Source organism: Struthio camelus, chromosome 21 (assembly GCF_040807025.1).
Source record: "Struthio camelus isolate bStrCam1 chromosome 21, bStrCam1.hap1, whole genome shotgun sequence".
NCBI classification, from domain to species: Eukaryota; Metazoa; Chordata; class Aves; order Struthioniformes; family Struthionidae; genus Struthio; species Struthio camelus.
Window position 1 is genome coordinate 6,871,071 of NC_090962.1, and position 15,534 is coordinate 6,886,604.

A 15,534-nucleotide genomic window follows, 5' to 3' on the forward strand; every position below is an offset into this window, starting at 1 on the left:
CCTTACTATAATAAAACCGGTAGAACACACACACACACACACACACACACACACACATCCAGGAATATGGTTCGAAGTAGATGAGTGGTTGCTATTTGAACTGTCTGGATCTAACAGTTTGTGCAGAAGGTGCCCTGAGGCTGGGTATAGATAAGAATTTGATATAATTCTCTAGGTTATGACCACATAGTTGCACTCTGATGCCCTCTAATCTGAAGTCAGCCAGCAGCTCTCATCTAGGTCCTGCCCTTAGTCTCATATTTGGTGTGTATGTAATGACAGGGAGAATCTGCAGTGCATTTGGGAGGGGATGACAGAATCGGTGATTGGGAGCTATGTCAGAGGTGCAGTGATCTTCTTCAAGCTCTGCTCCTAGCAAGGGACAGGGTAGAAGAGTTATCAGGGGAAGGGTTAGCTGGGGGGACTCTGCTTCCGATCTGCAACTGCCTTCACAGTCATAAATGCAGTAGTTCTGGAGTGGGTGAGAGCAGCTCATCTCCTTAAAACTGAGACACATCAGCTGCTGCTTTAGCATATCAGTAAATAAAGGAGGAAACAGATTATCCATGTTTTGTCTACCTCCTTCCTCTCCAAAAAAAAAAAAAAAAAAAAAAAAGGGGGGCTGGGGAGGGGGAGGCAGGGGGATGGTCTGACCATGCTCTAGGGCACAGAGCGTGTGTCCTAGAGCAAAACAACAGTTTTTGTGATGGTGACTTTCTTGCTGTTAAACCTACCAGTGCAGCCAGCTGAACTGAAGCAGATGCCAGACACTTGGCTAGAGCTTTTGTCAGATTTAGGACTGCTTTGGGTGTCAAGATGGTGTGCAAGGTGACTTTTATTTTAGAGAATAAAAGCAGTTAAGTTCCTTGCCTGAAGAAGGGAGCAAAAATAGTTACCGGTAGCTGTTTGTCTTGCATTTTGTCATAGGTGATAGAGGTGGTTATTAGAAAAGCTGTAATAACATTTATGCTTAAAGCAACCAACTTTGCGTTTAGATTAAAATCCCTTTCCACTGAGGTTTGTTTATAGGCTCATTAAATCCAGCCACATGTCATGACCCCAGTACCTGTAAATTAAAGTACAGTACCTGTACTTAGCAGAAGAATTTAGTGGTTTTCAGTGAGTGTGGTGGGTTTTGTTTTTTGGGTTTGTTGTTTTTTTTTTTGCTGTGGTGGCAGCATACAAGCTGCCTACTTCAGCATTTGTGCCTACGCGTACAAGTGTGTGCATGACACAGTACAGGGAGAAGCACGGGACAGCCGCACTGTGCTTTCATTGTGCTCGTTGGCTGAGAGACTGAACCTGCTCTTCTTGTCCAAGGTGCTGAAGTGCTTTTCAGCCCCAGCGGGTTGTGCTCAGGTACTTCTCACGGCCAGGAGTTCACCGTCCGCTGTAGCTTTTAAATGGCAATGAATTGAAGAGTTTGTCCATGGCTGGAGTGAATCCACTGCATTCCGTCACTTGCTCTGGTAAAGGATCGGAGATTGGAGCCAGCAGAAGACTGCCTTTTAAAGTTATTTGTCCTTAGCAGCTGTCACTGGGGTGATGGTGGTTCATTGACTTCAGCAGGGAATGACAGCACAGGGACATCTGCTGCAAGGCACATTCCTGCTGATTTGTTTCAAGAGGTTTCACACTTCAGAGGTGTGAGAGAAGCACCAGAAAAGATTCCCCTTCCTTTATCTCCCTGATGCCTCTGGACTCTTGCTTCTAAACTGTGGAAATCGTGAAACAAATGTTGGACGACTGGATACTAGCCCTCTAACGTGAGCTGTACCTTTGGGTAGGCATGTAAGATGCCCAAGGAAAGGCTGTTCTCAGCACAGGAGAATTGTCAGCAAGGCTTCCCTTAAAGACAAGCGTTTTCAATGTTTTGAATTATATGACCGTATTGCCGGTAGCCTCTATCTCTAGGCATGGCACCACTGTATTGTAGTCTGTAAAAAGTTGCTGCCTGAGACAACTGGAAAACACTCATCAGCAGGTATCCATCAGCAAAGGCCTTTGGGAGCCAAGCTTCAGTGGACATAAATCAAAAAAAAAAAAGGGGGGATAAGGCCAGATTGTTATGCAAATTGATGCATCTTGGCTCTTTTCTGCATGTGTGCTGTTTCACATATGATTTTTTTTTTTTTAGAGAAACAAAGCAGTCGTGTCAGCTCTTCTTGGTATTCTTGCTTGTGGCCTGGGATTTCAGTCAAGCATTTTATGTAGTGGAAAGCTGGAAAGAGATAGCAGTGTCTGAGAGGGAGGAAGAAACCCTCAAATCTGATTTACAAAAATCTTGACATGAACCAGACCACTTTTTCATGAGGCTTGTGCCCTACAATGGGATCTGTATGAGGCAAGCCAGTGTAATTATTATATTCCAAAGTTCAAAGGAAAGAAACTACTGAATTATGCACCGCTAGTCAGGGTTACCACTAGAAGCTGTTGGGAAAAAAGAAATCTGGCATTGCAGGAGGTGGCAAATGTCATTAGAGCAGAATGGAGGGTGTTAAGCTGGTCCTTCTCTCAGATCTCACTGGGATATTTCTTGCTTTGCACAATGAGCCTGATTGATAGCATCTGGATATGTCCTAGGAGCTGCGTTGGGGGAAGGGGTTGAACAAGGTTTCCAAAACACTGTTTGATGCCTCATGAAGAGGAGGAGAGCAGGATTTCAGGACCCTGCCCCGTGCTCAGTGATGAATAGTTATTTGAAACTTAATCCTCGTTAACTTTTTGATATCAGGTCTTGCTTTGCAGTTGTAGCTTTGTCCTAAAGGCTACGTTTAGGCTGATTCTGAGTTGTTTACAGTGACAAGTTACGCTGGTTCCCTGTCTCAGGGCTGACTCACAGCACAGTTCCTGCGGAAAAACTCTGAAGTGCTTGTTTGGTTGTCTGGCCACCAGCCTTTTTCCTGCACTGTGATTGACGCTCGCGTGTTACTGACCTCTTTGCCTTCCCCTAAAGAAGCTTCTCAATGGAAGGCTTGAGATGCATCTTGGAGAGGTATGAAGATTCACTAGGAATGCGTTAGTCTTCAGTTCCTGCCCTCCAAAGAGTCTGGTACTGCTCATTTCTCCAGTCCAGTTCTCTGTTTTCCTCTGAAAAATTCTTTTGGCATTGGTTTCAAAAATTTACAGGTACCAAAGGCAGATCCACCATGTGTCTGAAGGAAGCTAACTCACGTTTAGATGTGGGTCTGTGCAAAACTGGCTACTGCTAGAAGAGAGCATGTCCTAGGTAAAAGGAATATCTGCATCCTTTGGTGGGCAGAATGTGTCACGATGCAAATCCTCTGCAGTGACAGCAGCAGCAGAAGGGAAAAAAAAACCTCTGTCAGGTGTCTGCTTTGATCTATCTGCCTGGAAGGGAAAGGCAGCAGAGAGGGTTTAGCACCTGATGTGTAAAAGGTGAATGAAGCAACAGGACCTTCCTTTGAATAGCTGAGCCACAAACAAATCTGTGTCACTGTGAAGTGAGCTAGAGCATAGGCCTGTAAAGCATCTCGCATGCTGTGGTAACTGCTTGTGCCTCTGCTTTTCCCCTGTTGTAACTGTCAGTCTGCTGACCTTCGGGGAAGCACAGAGCTCTGGCACTTGCCATTGATACTGATGGGTCAGAAAGTATGTGGCTGTTTTGTGGAACAGCTGATAAATGTGAAGTCACACCCTAGCTCCCTCTAGGATCCTTCATTGCTGCACCTATACCAGCTGAAATTCCTGACCTCATTGAAAGCAAGTCCCTAATGGAGCCTTCTGGGTTTTCTGTAGGTGCCCCCTTGAGCGCAGTCTTTCTGGACCCTCTTTACAAAGCAGTCAATACAGTTCCAGAGAGGAATATCATTTTCAGATATCCTTGCTTTCTCCATAAACAGTGGGCTTCTCCTGTCTTTGTACCTGTTTGGGCTTAGCTCTTCCCCTGCCTGCTCCCTGTCCTCTCTGATCCAGCTCCTGTAGCAACGGAGCCAGCTTTGCTTGTCCTTGGGGATGATGCTCTGTAGAGATCATCAATGCTCAGGTTCTCTCATTCAGCATTTCCAAGTGCTCTTCTCTGTGTGCAGTCCTATTCTGATCTGACTGCGAGTTTTCTCTGGGGAAGGTTTACAGCTCAGTGTGTTTATGGGAGTAGCAGTAAAAACCCAGCCACAGAGATGCTTTTTTCCTAGATTGCCTACTTGCAATTAGGTTCTCTGAGACTGCAGGGTCTGTTAACATACTACCTGCAAGCTGATACAGACTTGTTCCACCGAGAACTGGCTTGCTGTTAATACTGGACCCACCTGGCTTTGGGTCAGGCGGTGCCAACTCTTTTTGCCATTTTTAGCACATTCCACTGTACTCATTAGTGTTTTGTGCCTTGAGGGGCTGACAAGGAGGAGCAATTTACAGGCCCTTGATGTGTCTGCACAAGTTTTGCTTGACTGGATGAAATGCAGCAAGAACGGTTACTGTTAGAGCATAAGGATTCGTTTTACTTTCCTTTGTAGCAGCACACAGGAAGTCAGGCTGTTGCTGAGTGCTAGTGTAGGGATCCACCTGCCCATTCCCATCTTGCTGCAGTGGGAAACAGGTGGCTGCAGGGGTGTGTCTGGGAAGCCTGTTGGAGAAGACAAAGCCATATTGTTCTCACAGTGGCGCCCCAAAGGGTGACCTGGAGCAGTTGGAGGCCCCTCGATCTGTGAAACTGCCTCTGAGTAAATGCAAAGCCACTGTAGCTCTTTATTGCAGAGCTATCTCATGATAACTGCTGCAAGTTGCCTTTCTGGCCTAGGAATCATTTCTCATGCCAGAGAAACCTCTTTGGTCGCTATTGCACTGAGCGTTAGGTCTCTGGGTGGTGCTGGCTGGAAGGAGAGACTCCGACATGTGATTTGCATCACACTAGGTTTTGTTTACTGTGGAACTGGAGCAAAGTGATGTCCTCAGAATAGATTTCTGCTCATCTCTCCTGGGAAAGAATTGTAAGCCTCAGTGCAGCAGGGAGCAAGTTGGTGCCTCTCACAGAGGCCTTGTCAGCAGTACAGGGAGCGAGTTGGGGGGCAGCTCATCATAAACCCTAACAAAGAACATAACAGCCTGAGTTGGTAATAGGCACGTGCAGGAATGGTGTCCCGTTCAGTGCTCAAGCTTGTGGTTTCATTGCGACTGCTATTCTGAGAGCTGCTGTCAGCAGTGGTCACGGGGCTCTGGCAGCTCTGCCTCTCCCTAGCCTATCTTGACTGAGTCTTGTTCCTCTCTCTGCAGACATCCTTGATGGGTATATGTATGCATGCGTAATCAATGTAAGAATTGGACCTCTGTAGATGAGTCCATCCTGGTGCTGCTGTGTTCTTAGGCACTGAATTAACTTTCTCAGGTGGTTAAATAAAGGATGCTGGGAACAAGAGTTTCTGTTCTTTGCTGGGAGCAAGGCTCAAAGTTGCATCCTCAGAATACCCCAGTTTCTAATGGCATGTGGATTCACGGGGGCACTTGTGCTGATCCAGGGCTCAATGCCAGTGCCTTGGCTGACTTGGAAATCCAAGCTGTTTGGCCCATGGGGGCTACCTGAATCGAGGCTTGTCAGTGTAACCCTCTTTGGGGGAAAAAATGTGATGTAGGCCAAATTCAGATCATAGGTGTGAAATCCAGCTACAAAGGTTTAAGTAAAACCTTGCATCAGACTTGCAATGTTCCTGTTAGGCATGTTTAGGATTACTTTGGGAGGGGCCGTTCCCAGAAAGTGATAAGCGTTATGTACGAGCTGTTTTGTAGTTGGAGTGATCCCATCTGCCCTGAGGTGTAGAATTATTGTGGTAGGAGTCCAGCCCTCCAAGGATCCATGAGGAAGCACTGGGGATCAGCATCCCAGCCACATGCAGAGTGAGACAAGACACAGTTAAGGATGTATCTTTCTGTTGATGCTCGTAGCCTTTATTTGGTCAGTGCTAGAAAGCATATACAATGAATTCCCTTTCCTCCCTCTGGTTATCTTGTAACTTTTGTAGTTTTGTGATCTTTCTAAATTTTTTTTCTTGTAAATTTTGCCTACATACGAGGAATTTACTGTAATGGAGTGGCGGTTCTCTTGACTGAATAATCTATACCAGCAGAAGGACTCTCTTGTTACTGACACCCTGTCTATAGTAGGGCTCATGCTGGGCTTCCAAGGTTGAGCAATTTTTTTTTCCTGCTAATCTGTTAAAATTTCCTAGAGTAGAGAGGAAAATTCTAGTGAAACACTCATTCTTGTTTCTCCCAAGTTCATACATTCTCAGTCTTGCATAAGTGAGATCCAGCCTTGTGAGTGCCAGCATACCAATAAAACACAGGCTTTTGACTTTAGGAAAATACACGAAGGTTTGATGTAACAGACAGGAGAGAAGTCCAGCATAGATATCTAACGTGTTAGTTTTATTTAAAGATGATCTCTTGGTGCTAGAGTAAGAAACGTTCTTTAAAAAACATCAAATAAATAAATAAATAAATAAATAAAAATAGGAATAACTTTCCATTGAAGAGCTTAGAAAGCTTCTATCTTTCATCTTGGGAGGAACGGGTACTGTAAAGCATTCTTCATAGCACAGGGTAGGGAGGTCTTCCTAATTCTTCCTGGAACCTGCAAGCCAAACATGAAATACATGTTACTGGAATCTGTTTATCTGTCAATATATGCCATCACTGCCTGCAGTGCTTTTGCCTATCAAATTAAGAGACAGGATTTCTTTTGAAAAACCACTGCTAGCTTAAATATTAGACTGAAATCAACTCTTCCCTCCTTTCCGCTATTGTTCTTACTGCTGAAGACATAAACGAGAGCCTACGCCTCCCTTGTTGCAAAGCACTGATGCAACTGTTCCTTCTATTCAACGAAACGCTTTAGGCAGACTTACCGTTGCAACCCATTCCGCTCAGGGATCCAATTCTGTCAATTCTCCTCCCGAAGCAGCCAGAATCTCTCATCATCCTGGGCATCTGCAGCCCCTTCAGTCTCTTGAGGAAGGGGTCCCTGTAGGACAGAAGGGTGCTGGGTGCTAGTCTGGATTCAGCCTTCTGATCATCGCTGTCATCTACAAGTTCTGGTGGGCTGTCCTCTTGGGTTTTGGGCTCTTGCAGGTCAGGATTGGACTCCAGGGCTTCAATCAGTGCAAATTTATCCTCCAGTTTCTCCAGAAGAGCCTGTAAGAGAAGGATTAATTTCATGAAACTCCTAGTTCACTGACTAACTCTTCCAGTCATCCAGTTCTGCATTCATCTGTGGTCTTGTAGTCACCACTAGGGAGACAGTCAGGTTGGATTCCAGAGCTGTTGGTGGTACTTGAGCTCTGTCCTCTGTGGTAAATCCCTGTTCACATTAATTCTGCCAATAGATAGCTCTAGCTGAGAACTGATTGAAGCTGCCTATCACAGAAGTATAGCTTAGTGGCAAGGTTAGAAGGACTCTTAGTGGAGAGGCAAAACATGGTTTGTGTTGCACGGATAGGTATCAGTCAACCCCCCCCCCCCCCCCCAGTGGTACATACTCAAAGTACTTCTGACTCCATAGTCACTCCCATGTTCTCAGAAGTTGTCTGTAATACTGCTTGCGAGCTGTTGGCTTTCCCTTCTTTTTTGACTGTAACAAAGATCATCTGCTTGTTTGTCACCCCTGGCTATCGCAGTAGACTTCACATGGAGAAGCTCGTGGTGTTTCCACTAGCCTCTTTCTGGAAGCTGCAGGACTGCTACTCCTTAAAGTAGCATGAGTCTCCTTGAAAATACCTATATGCAAAATTTGTGGCTAGCTTCTGACTTTCTCCTGGGTATGTCGCAGATGGAGTAAGCACACCATCACAGGGTATCGTTCTCTATAATTTTTAAAGCTTTGAATAACAGGGATCAGATAACCTCCTCAAGGGCAGCCCAACCAATTAGAGGGATCTAATTGTCCATCTCTAGAAGTAAACTAGAGAGGAATGAACCTGGTGGCTTGCTTGAGGGTGAGTGCATTTGGCAGCCACTCTTGTCAGCTAGGTACTGGAGACAGAGGAGGCTGGAGCCTTGGGCTTTGGCTGACACTGTCCTAATCATGTTAGGGAATTTGTTCTGAGGGTTTGATCCTGAAAGAAACTGGTTGTTGGTACTAGTCCGAGGAAATGCTTAAGCTGTCATACTTCATCTTTCAAGACTGAATCTTAAGCTTGTGTTGCTCCCTAGGCTGCATTAACAATAGATATTCTCTGGACTTACTCGTTAAAATATGCATGTGTTAATTTCATAGCTCTGGAGGCTTTTCTGTATGAGTCACACTACATGATCATATTGTTCCTCTCAATTTGATTCTTAAGTACTGCGTTTTCTAAAAGTTTGACCTTGGGTGCTCCTCCTCATCTCCCATCCGCATACATCCACTTCTCTTAAATCCACAAAGCAAGTGCCATGCAGCTGTCCTGCTTCACTGCACCTGCCATTTAGTGGGATAAACAGAAGGAGCCCACCTGAAAGTTTTGTATTTATTTATTCTTACAGAGCTACTGTGCTACATTGGATTGTGCCCTCTCTGGGACTTCACTCTAATTCTATAAGAAACCTTAAGGGAGGCTGTTAAAAACACAAACAAACAAAAACAAAGGAGACATACCACAACATCGTAATTCTGTTTCCCGCTGCCACCCAGGAGCTCAGGTGAGCCCAGTGTGGAGGGTCTTGCTCTATAAAGGTTCTTTGAGCCCCTTTGACGAACTGAGATGTCTGAGTCACTTTGTCCCCTAGATATTTCTGATCATTGATCTGGCTATTTGATTGCACAAAGAAAGGCAAAGACACCACCTCGCACTCTTCTAAGCCCCCTGAAAGTTTAACCTTACAAAAGCAAAGAGTCCTCACCTCCATGCTGGCCAGTTCTTTGGCAGGGCTAAGGCTGTAGATAGGGTTGGCTTTGCTGGACTGGAACTGGAGGAGAAGCAGCAAGAGGAAACCACAGGAGAATGAGCCTTTAGCGTCCATGGTGCTGGGTTCGTTGGGAATATGGGAAGTTCAAGCTGCTCCTTCTGAGATGTCTCTTCAGGTCTCTCTCTTCCTTGTCCTATCCTCTCTCTTCCGCAGCTCGTCTTTTATACTCTTTGGGTGTGATCTCTGCTTCCTAGGTTATCAGTGGATTTATCTGGGACGCATTCCAGTCCCACTGCAGGCATGCAGCTCTGTCAAGGGAAGATTCCCTTTATTAGCTGTCATTAGGCAGCAGCTGCTGTTGCTGAGGAATGTATGTCACAAGTCAGTGATTTCATGTCACTCCCCCTTCTCTTGATACCAGGCGCTGTGATTACACAGTCCAGTTGGAAATTCTTAGCAATTTTCTTTCAAGAGACCCCTATGGTAAGATTTACGGAGATGGGTAACAACCCTGAAACTGCTCTAAACTCTACTCAAATAGAAGCTTTCCATAGGGAAATTACCTTTTATAGGGAAAGCAAGCAGCGTTCAGATGAGCATTTGGGGAAGGATAAAGACTGAAGATAAAGCTACTTTTAGGACACCTAAAGTATTGTGCACGCTTTCCTTCTATATATGGAATATGCATAGCCACCACATACCATGGAGTGTGCTGAAAATCCCAGATTTGGGCCACTTCTCTCTCCCGGTTGCTGTAGAGGTGATCTCACCGTTGAGACTTTGCATTTGTATGTTGCCAAGAACAGAGGGGCCCTGAGTTGCACCTCATTGCAGACGATAACTTCTAGACCGATTCTGCGGGGACGTCGAGCGCCGCCAGCCCCCCATGACAACTGTCTTCAACACCGTTGAAAAACACTGGCCTTTATTAACAGCTAAATTGTTAAATCAGTGGGGATTTTTTTAAGCGTCGATGGTAAGGCTTGACCCTCCATTAATGCAATTTAAAAAAGAGACGCCAGATTCAGGAGTAATCTTCTGTACTAGATTCTAATACCGTCGTACCAGAACACAACTTGCTCAGCGAGAATTTATACGGTTTTAGATAGATGGCTTGTGGTGTTACTCAGCAGAGGTATCAGAATCTCGCCCCAAGGAAGAATGAGTGAGTTTGTGCGTATGTATGTTTTGGGAGGGGTTAAATGAAACATTTGGTTGATACATTTTCTAAAAGTGTTTATTTGTTTCTTCGTTTCCTGTCGTCTTTGCTAAAAATTGCCTGTGTTTGAGAAATTGCAGAAAAGCAGATGTGCTGCAAATGGCTTTTCCAGCATTGTCTTTATGCATGTAGCGCAACTGAAAATTCCTCCTTTTTACAGAACTGCAGGAGAGTTCTAAATTATGAAGCATATTACTTATGCTGTATTTTTTGGCTTATTTTGTGTTGTTTGAAATTGAATGAATATATGAGCAAGCTGAATATGTCAGTCGAGTAAATTGTTATCTTTTAATGAGTATAGATCCTGAGAAGAACCTCCTGAGTACAGTTTCTAAATATTAATAGAACTATAAAATATTTTTCATGTCTTAAATGTCTTAACATGGTGTTTGTGTACAAACGTGCACGCACTGTTCACATGATCGACCTACCAAAATTATACTAGAAAGGACATTCTCAAGGTTGTGAAGCCAAGCTCAAATACTACTTTTTCCTAATATAGCCTGAAGTCAGCCCAAATCTGCATATGTTCTGATGAAGTCCTTTATGATAAGAGCACTCCCTGTTTTTCCCCAATGCTTCCTTTTTTTTGGTACATGGAGGCAGTACTCGTTTTTAGTGTTATTGTGTGGCCCAACCCGTTCTTATTTTGTACTGTTCAAATTGTGGTTAAGACAGAATTAAGATCCTGATAGCGTTTTTTCATTGACGTTTCCTACCTCAGTGTCTGAAAAATTCACTAATTAATTCCAAATATTTTCTTACTGCTCTTCCTAGGTGTGTATGTGTTTGCCTGCTCAGGGAGTTGTCTTCATTTTGTAAAATGAGAAAGGGTGAGAAGAGAAATCGGAAGTATTTATTAATGCTGAATGCCCAATTTAAGATAACTAGGATCTGGTGTTGTTTTATTTTTTGTTTCTTTCCTCTCAACTCCCCCCCCCACCCACTGAGTATGGGCAGTATGAGCACCTACAGTGCTATCTCTGTGCAAAATCACTTTGTCCCTTGATCTGAGTTTTGCCTGAGAGTTCAGCACATCCGCAAAGCAACCCTTGGGTCAGAAACCCAGCACCAAGAAAGTGAGGAACACGATGTCGGTGACAGCTGTGAAAAATTTAGCTTTGAGTGACCTGCCCGCTATCTCCCCCTCAGTCTGCCCCTGCGACACAATCCAGTATTCCGGGATTGCATTCAATAACGCACTCCTTTCTTGTACTGGTTTGTTCACTTTCCATCTTCCATATTCCACAGCAGATATATGAGATCTAGGGCCTGACCTCAGCATTGACAGTACTTTTCTAAGGCAGGGGCATTTCTGTGTGCTATTTCTTATAGTATGTGTAAGAATACGTAGATGGGATAAAAATGGCAGACGGTTGCAGTAGCTATTGTATTTTCAGAGCCAAATTCTGCCCTCTATTACCCATCCCACAGCCCTGCTGAAGCAAAACGTCAGAACTCAGCCTGTCGTTGTTAAAACTATAAAGCTCACTTTTTTATTTTCTTGTGGGATAAGTCTCGTATCCTCACCGTGGCAAGGCTAATGTGGACTTCAGGCTTAAGGACCTAGCTATGCAAGACCCAGGCATTGCGCATGTTCTGCTGGCCATTAGCCTTGTGAAAACCCTGTTGGGAGTCTCAACGGAGCAGCGGGTTCTTATAAAAAGAGTACGGTAAACAGTTTTAGGGATGGGAAATGGGCACAATTCCCCAACATCCCAGGGTATGGGATGGGAGGTGTGGGACATTAGGCTACAACAGAAAGCAGTGCAGTTTGTTCAGAGGAGAGAACAGCTCTCCTCTGCAGCTCCATGCATGAATCTCTGTGAGGAGGAGGAGGGTATGCGTGGCAGAACTCAGGTGAGGGTAACGCTGCCCATTCCCTAGAAGGATGATGAGAGATCCTTGTTTCCCATCCCTGTAAGGCTGCCCTAAGGGCTGCTGTCATGTGGATTCCTTCTGCTGATATAGCTACCTGAACTGGTGTCCCTACCTGCTGCACATCCAGCCAGTGATATCCATTCTCCTATTGCCATATTGTAACTGAAGGCTGCTCGAGTGTGCGCTGCTTGTGAAGAGCCTTGGCTTTGTAGTCCTATTCTGAGGAAGAGGCTGGATTTAGATTCCTTTCATCTCCCTAAACCCTCTGACAAGGCTATACCACACCCCACCCAAGCTCTATTTCCCTGCTGTGCAATTCAGTCAGACTGAGAAGGCAACGAAGAGATGAGGCCATCAGTGTGGGAGATGAAAGGAAAATGTAATTATGTCCAATACATTGCATGCAGCACCAAGATCATAGGACAGGCCATATTGCAATTAGGACAGTTAAATGGGGCCTCATTTTTTCCATAGAGGAGAAGGAATCTTAATTTCATCCCAAACATGGATTGCTTCTCTCACCAACTGGAGTATAGTACGTGTCACTCATTGCGTCATGCGGCTGCCCCTTCCTCTGCTGGCCCCTCCGGGCTAAGTGAGGCAGCACAGGCCCTCCCTCTCCTGAGTTCTTTCTCAGCGGGGTGTTTGAAAAATGCCTTGCGACTTTCTATCTGCTCAGGGCTCCTGGTGCTTCACAGCCCTGTCTTGAGACACTGGAGAGGGCTTTGCATCACTACATACTTTACAGTGCATTGTAATATAGAGGCAAAGACTGACTTTGTGCAAAACCCAGGCAGAAGAGAGAAGCTTTGCTGAAGCCAGCTGACACAAGCAGGCCTCCTTTGCTAAGAAGTAAGTGGTCGTACAAGTTGAGCTGGGAAGGGCGAGTTGGACTTGGCTACGCTCCACATCAATGGGTGTAGGGAGGAGACAGCCTTCCTCCTGTGCTGGACTGGTGGGCTCCCCGAGGTGCCTGGCCCAGGTAAACTGCAGCGGCTGCGGGGCTGCAGTGGGGCCCCGGGATGCCGGTGCCCTGTGCTGGCTGGCGTCTGTCCCGGGTCCTGAACGCCTCGCAGCCCTTCACCCGCGGTGGGAACCTTCTCAGCAGTTGATGCCAAATTTATTTTTAAAGCCATGTAGCTCTTCTGCCCTTTGTGCCATCCCATGCCAGTCTGCAGTGCCAAACTTGGCACTGCTTCCAGTGGCTCAGCCCATGGGACAGGAGCATGTGTAGGACACTACTGTGGGCCATTCGCCAACCTAGTGTTTCTCTAGAACTCATCACTGGACTCTCAAACCTGCCCAGTGGGCACTTACTGTGAAGACTCACAACTAGCAGTGGTGAACTCCCCGGGGAAGGCATCCCAGCTCACTGCCATGGCATGGAACCACGACAGGTACCTGACAGCGCCTCCCCGGTGCAGCAAGGAGGGCCACCAGGCTGATCATTGTCACGGAAAGATGCAACCTCTGTCCTTCCTGCTGCTGCAGCCCTCCAGCTGCGGCTTAGCCAGACCTTGCAGGATGCTCTGGCCTGTTTTGGGACCAAGTCCTTAGTGCATAGGAAGAGGAGAACTCTGGAGGAGCTTTTTGTAACATGGGACCGTGTGCTGTGTCGTGGGGCTGGCCAGGAAAGACTTGCGAAAGGAAACGCAAGTTTTGTACAAATGTTTTATTGATGCATACCCAATGCCCACAGAGGCTCCAGGGCAGCCTAGCTCTTCCTGCAGCAGCAGCCCGGCTACCTGGTGGCTGAACACTGCTGCCCTCTCTGGCCTGGGGCCTTGGAAGGCTTCAGAGCTGGCACCAGGTTCAGCTTCTCCCTCTCCTCCAGAAACCTGGGAGAAAAGGGACAGTGAGCTGCTCAGAGAGCCACTCCAAGGCTTTCAGCCGGGGACAGCGGCACCTCTCATGGTTCTCCAGCCCCCATACCTTGGCAGATAGAGGACCAGCCCCCTGCCCCAGCCTCCCACCGCTGCCCTGCACTTTGTGGAGCTGCTAGCTCTAACAGGGACCTACGGGCTTTGTAGTGGTTGCATCCCAGTCCCGCCTGAACACCGATCCTCTCCATCCTCATTCCAAAGCAGCCAGAGAAGTTCCTCCGCCTGTAGGAGGAGAGGAGACTCCTCCACTGGCTCTCCCCGTCCACGGGCTGGGGAGGGCTGGGGGCCGGCAGCAGGGCAGCCTGCAAGCTGCTCTCTGGTCCCAGCAGGTCCCACTCAGCACCGCCGTCTTCAGTCCTGGCCACTGGCTCGTCTTCCAGACCTGAGAGTCCACCTTCCTCCCCCTGGAGCTGCCCCAATGCCTCAAGGAGATCCTGGAAAGGGAAGTAGAGGGGAGGCGGGGGCTGCGGCAGGGGGATGAGGAGCCTCGCTCCTGCCCCCTTGTCCACAGTGGGCTGGGTGCGGGCGGCCCAGCTCGGGAACCCCAGCCCCAGTACCTGCAGGGACTGCAGCTCCGTGTTGTGCTCGCCGCCAACTGCCTGTGCCCTTGCCCATGGCAGGACAAGCAGCAGCAGTGAGACCCCACAGTGCAGAGCCAGGAGCCGCATCCTAACCTAACCTAACCTAGCTTAGCCTAGCCTAGCCTAGCCTATCCTATAGCCTATACTATCCTATCCCACGTCACTGCTCTGCCTACAGACGCCTCCCCTTATATCCCCACTCTCTGCCCCAAGGGAACTCAGCTGCCTCCTGCCAGATCCCCCCAGGAGCTGGAGCACCGCACTCTGGCCCCTGGCTCCGATAAGAGAACTGGTTACAACTGGCCCCACAGGTAACTCTCCAGGAGAGGGGGAACCGCTGAATGCAACAGCTCCCCCAAGGGAGAGAACTGCCCGAAGTGATCTCCTTCCCCCGGCAACACTCATTTCCTCGGTGATTTCCTGCCACCCCCACCACTCTCCATCACTGTTAGGGTAGGAGCTGACACAGTGAAAGGATCTCCCACTTTCTGCCTGTTTGCTCTCTCCCACATCTGCAGGCACACAGGAGCTGTGGGCTGGCCCAAGCAAGGGGCTGATTTCCCCTCCCGAGGGGCTGAGAGATGGATCATTTCTCTTCCATGAGGGAGAAAAAGAGGAAGTGGGGAGAGCTGGATATTCTGCTCTATCTGTAGCAGATCCCAGCAGCTTTTTCTTCTTTACATACATTGTGATGCTATGTGAATAGACCAAGTCCTGAGATTTGGTTTTAGGAGATTTTTCTTCCTTGCAAGTTGATGTGATGATGGTTCTTGCCTTCTTCTGGCATTGTCTGCAAACCCTTCCCTTAAAGAGCACTACCCTTGCGATGGCCTAAGTCTGCCTTGAGCAATGGTATTGCTAGCTGACAGCTTTACTATAAAAGTTACTTGCTCCAGCCATGCCTTGGCTACAGCAGGGAGTGAATGCTCTGCAGTCACCACCACCTCCCTTTGTCCCTTCATCTTACCCATAAATGGTGGTGTATTCTGTTCCTCATAGCGCGGGCTGGAGTGAGAAATTCCTATGGAAAAACTGTTCTTCCCAGAAAACCCAGGAACCTTGCTCAGAAGAAGAGATTTTATGGATCTTTTGATTTAGGCTTCCCAGGCAAAAGTGTTTGAATTACCAGTCT

At 47.1% G+C, this 15,534-nt stretch overlaps 2 protein-coding genes across 2 annotated transcripts; both read right to left on the bottom strand.

Moving 5' to 3' along the window:
* Window positions 1-5,868: 5,868 nt before the first annotated feature.
* Window positions 5,869-9,072, bottom strand: LOC104141859 (natriuretic peptides A). Its single transcript, XM_009671424.2, has 3 exons — window positions 8,833-9,072; window positions 6,861-7,146; window positions 5,869-6,586 (listed from the first exon to the last, which is right to left on the bottom strand). Exons 1-3 carry the CDS (start codon window positions 8,950-8,952, stop codon window positions 6,570-6,572), a joined length of 423 nt encoding a protein of 140 aa, XP_009669719.1. The 5' UTR covers window positions 8,953-9,072; the 3' UTR covers window positions 5,869-6,569.
* A 4,527-nt stretch (window positions 9,073-13,599) lies between these two features.
* Window positions 13,600-14,567, bottom strand: LOC104141978 (natriuretic peptides A-like). Its single transcript, XM_068915470.1, has 3 exons — window positions 14,379-14,567; window positions 13,958-14,255; window positions 13,600-13,776 (listed from the first exon to the last, which is right to left on the bottom strand). Exons 1-3 carry the CDS (start codon window positions 14,487-14,489, stop codon window positions 13,751-13,753), a joined length of 435 nt encoding a protein of 144 aa, XP_068771571.1. The 5' UTR covers window positions 14,490-14,567; the 3' UTR covers window positions 13,600-13,750.
* Window positions 14,568-15,534: the final 967 nt, after the last annotated feature.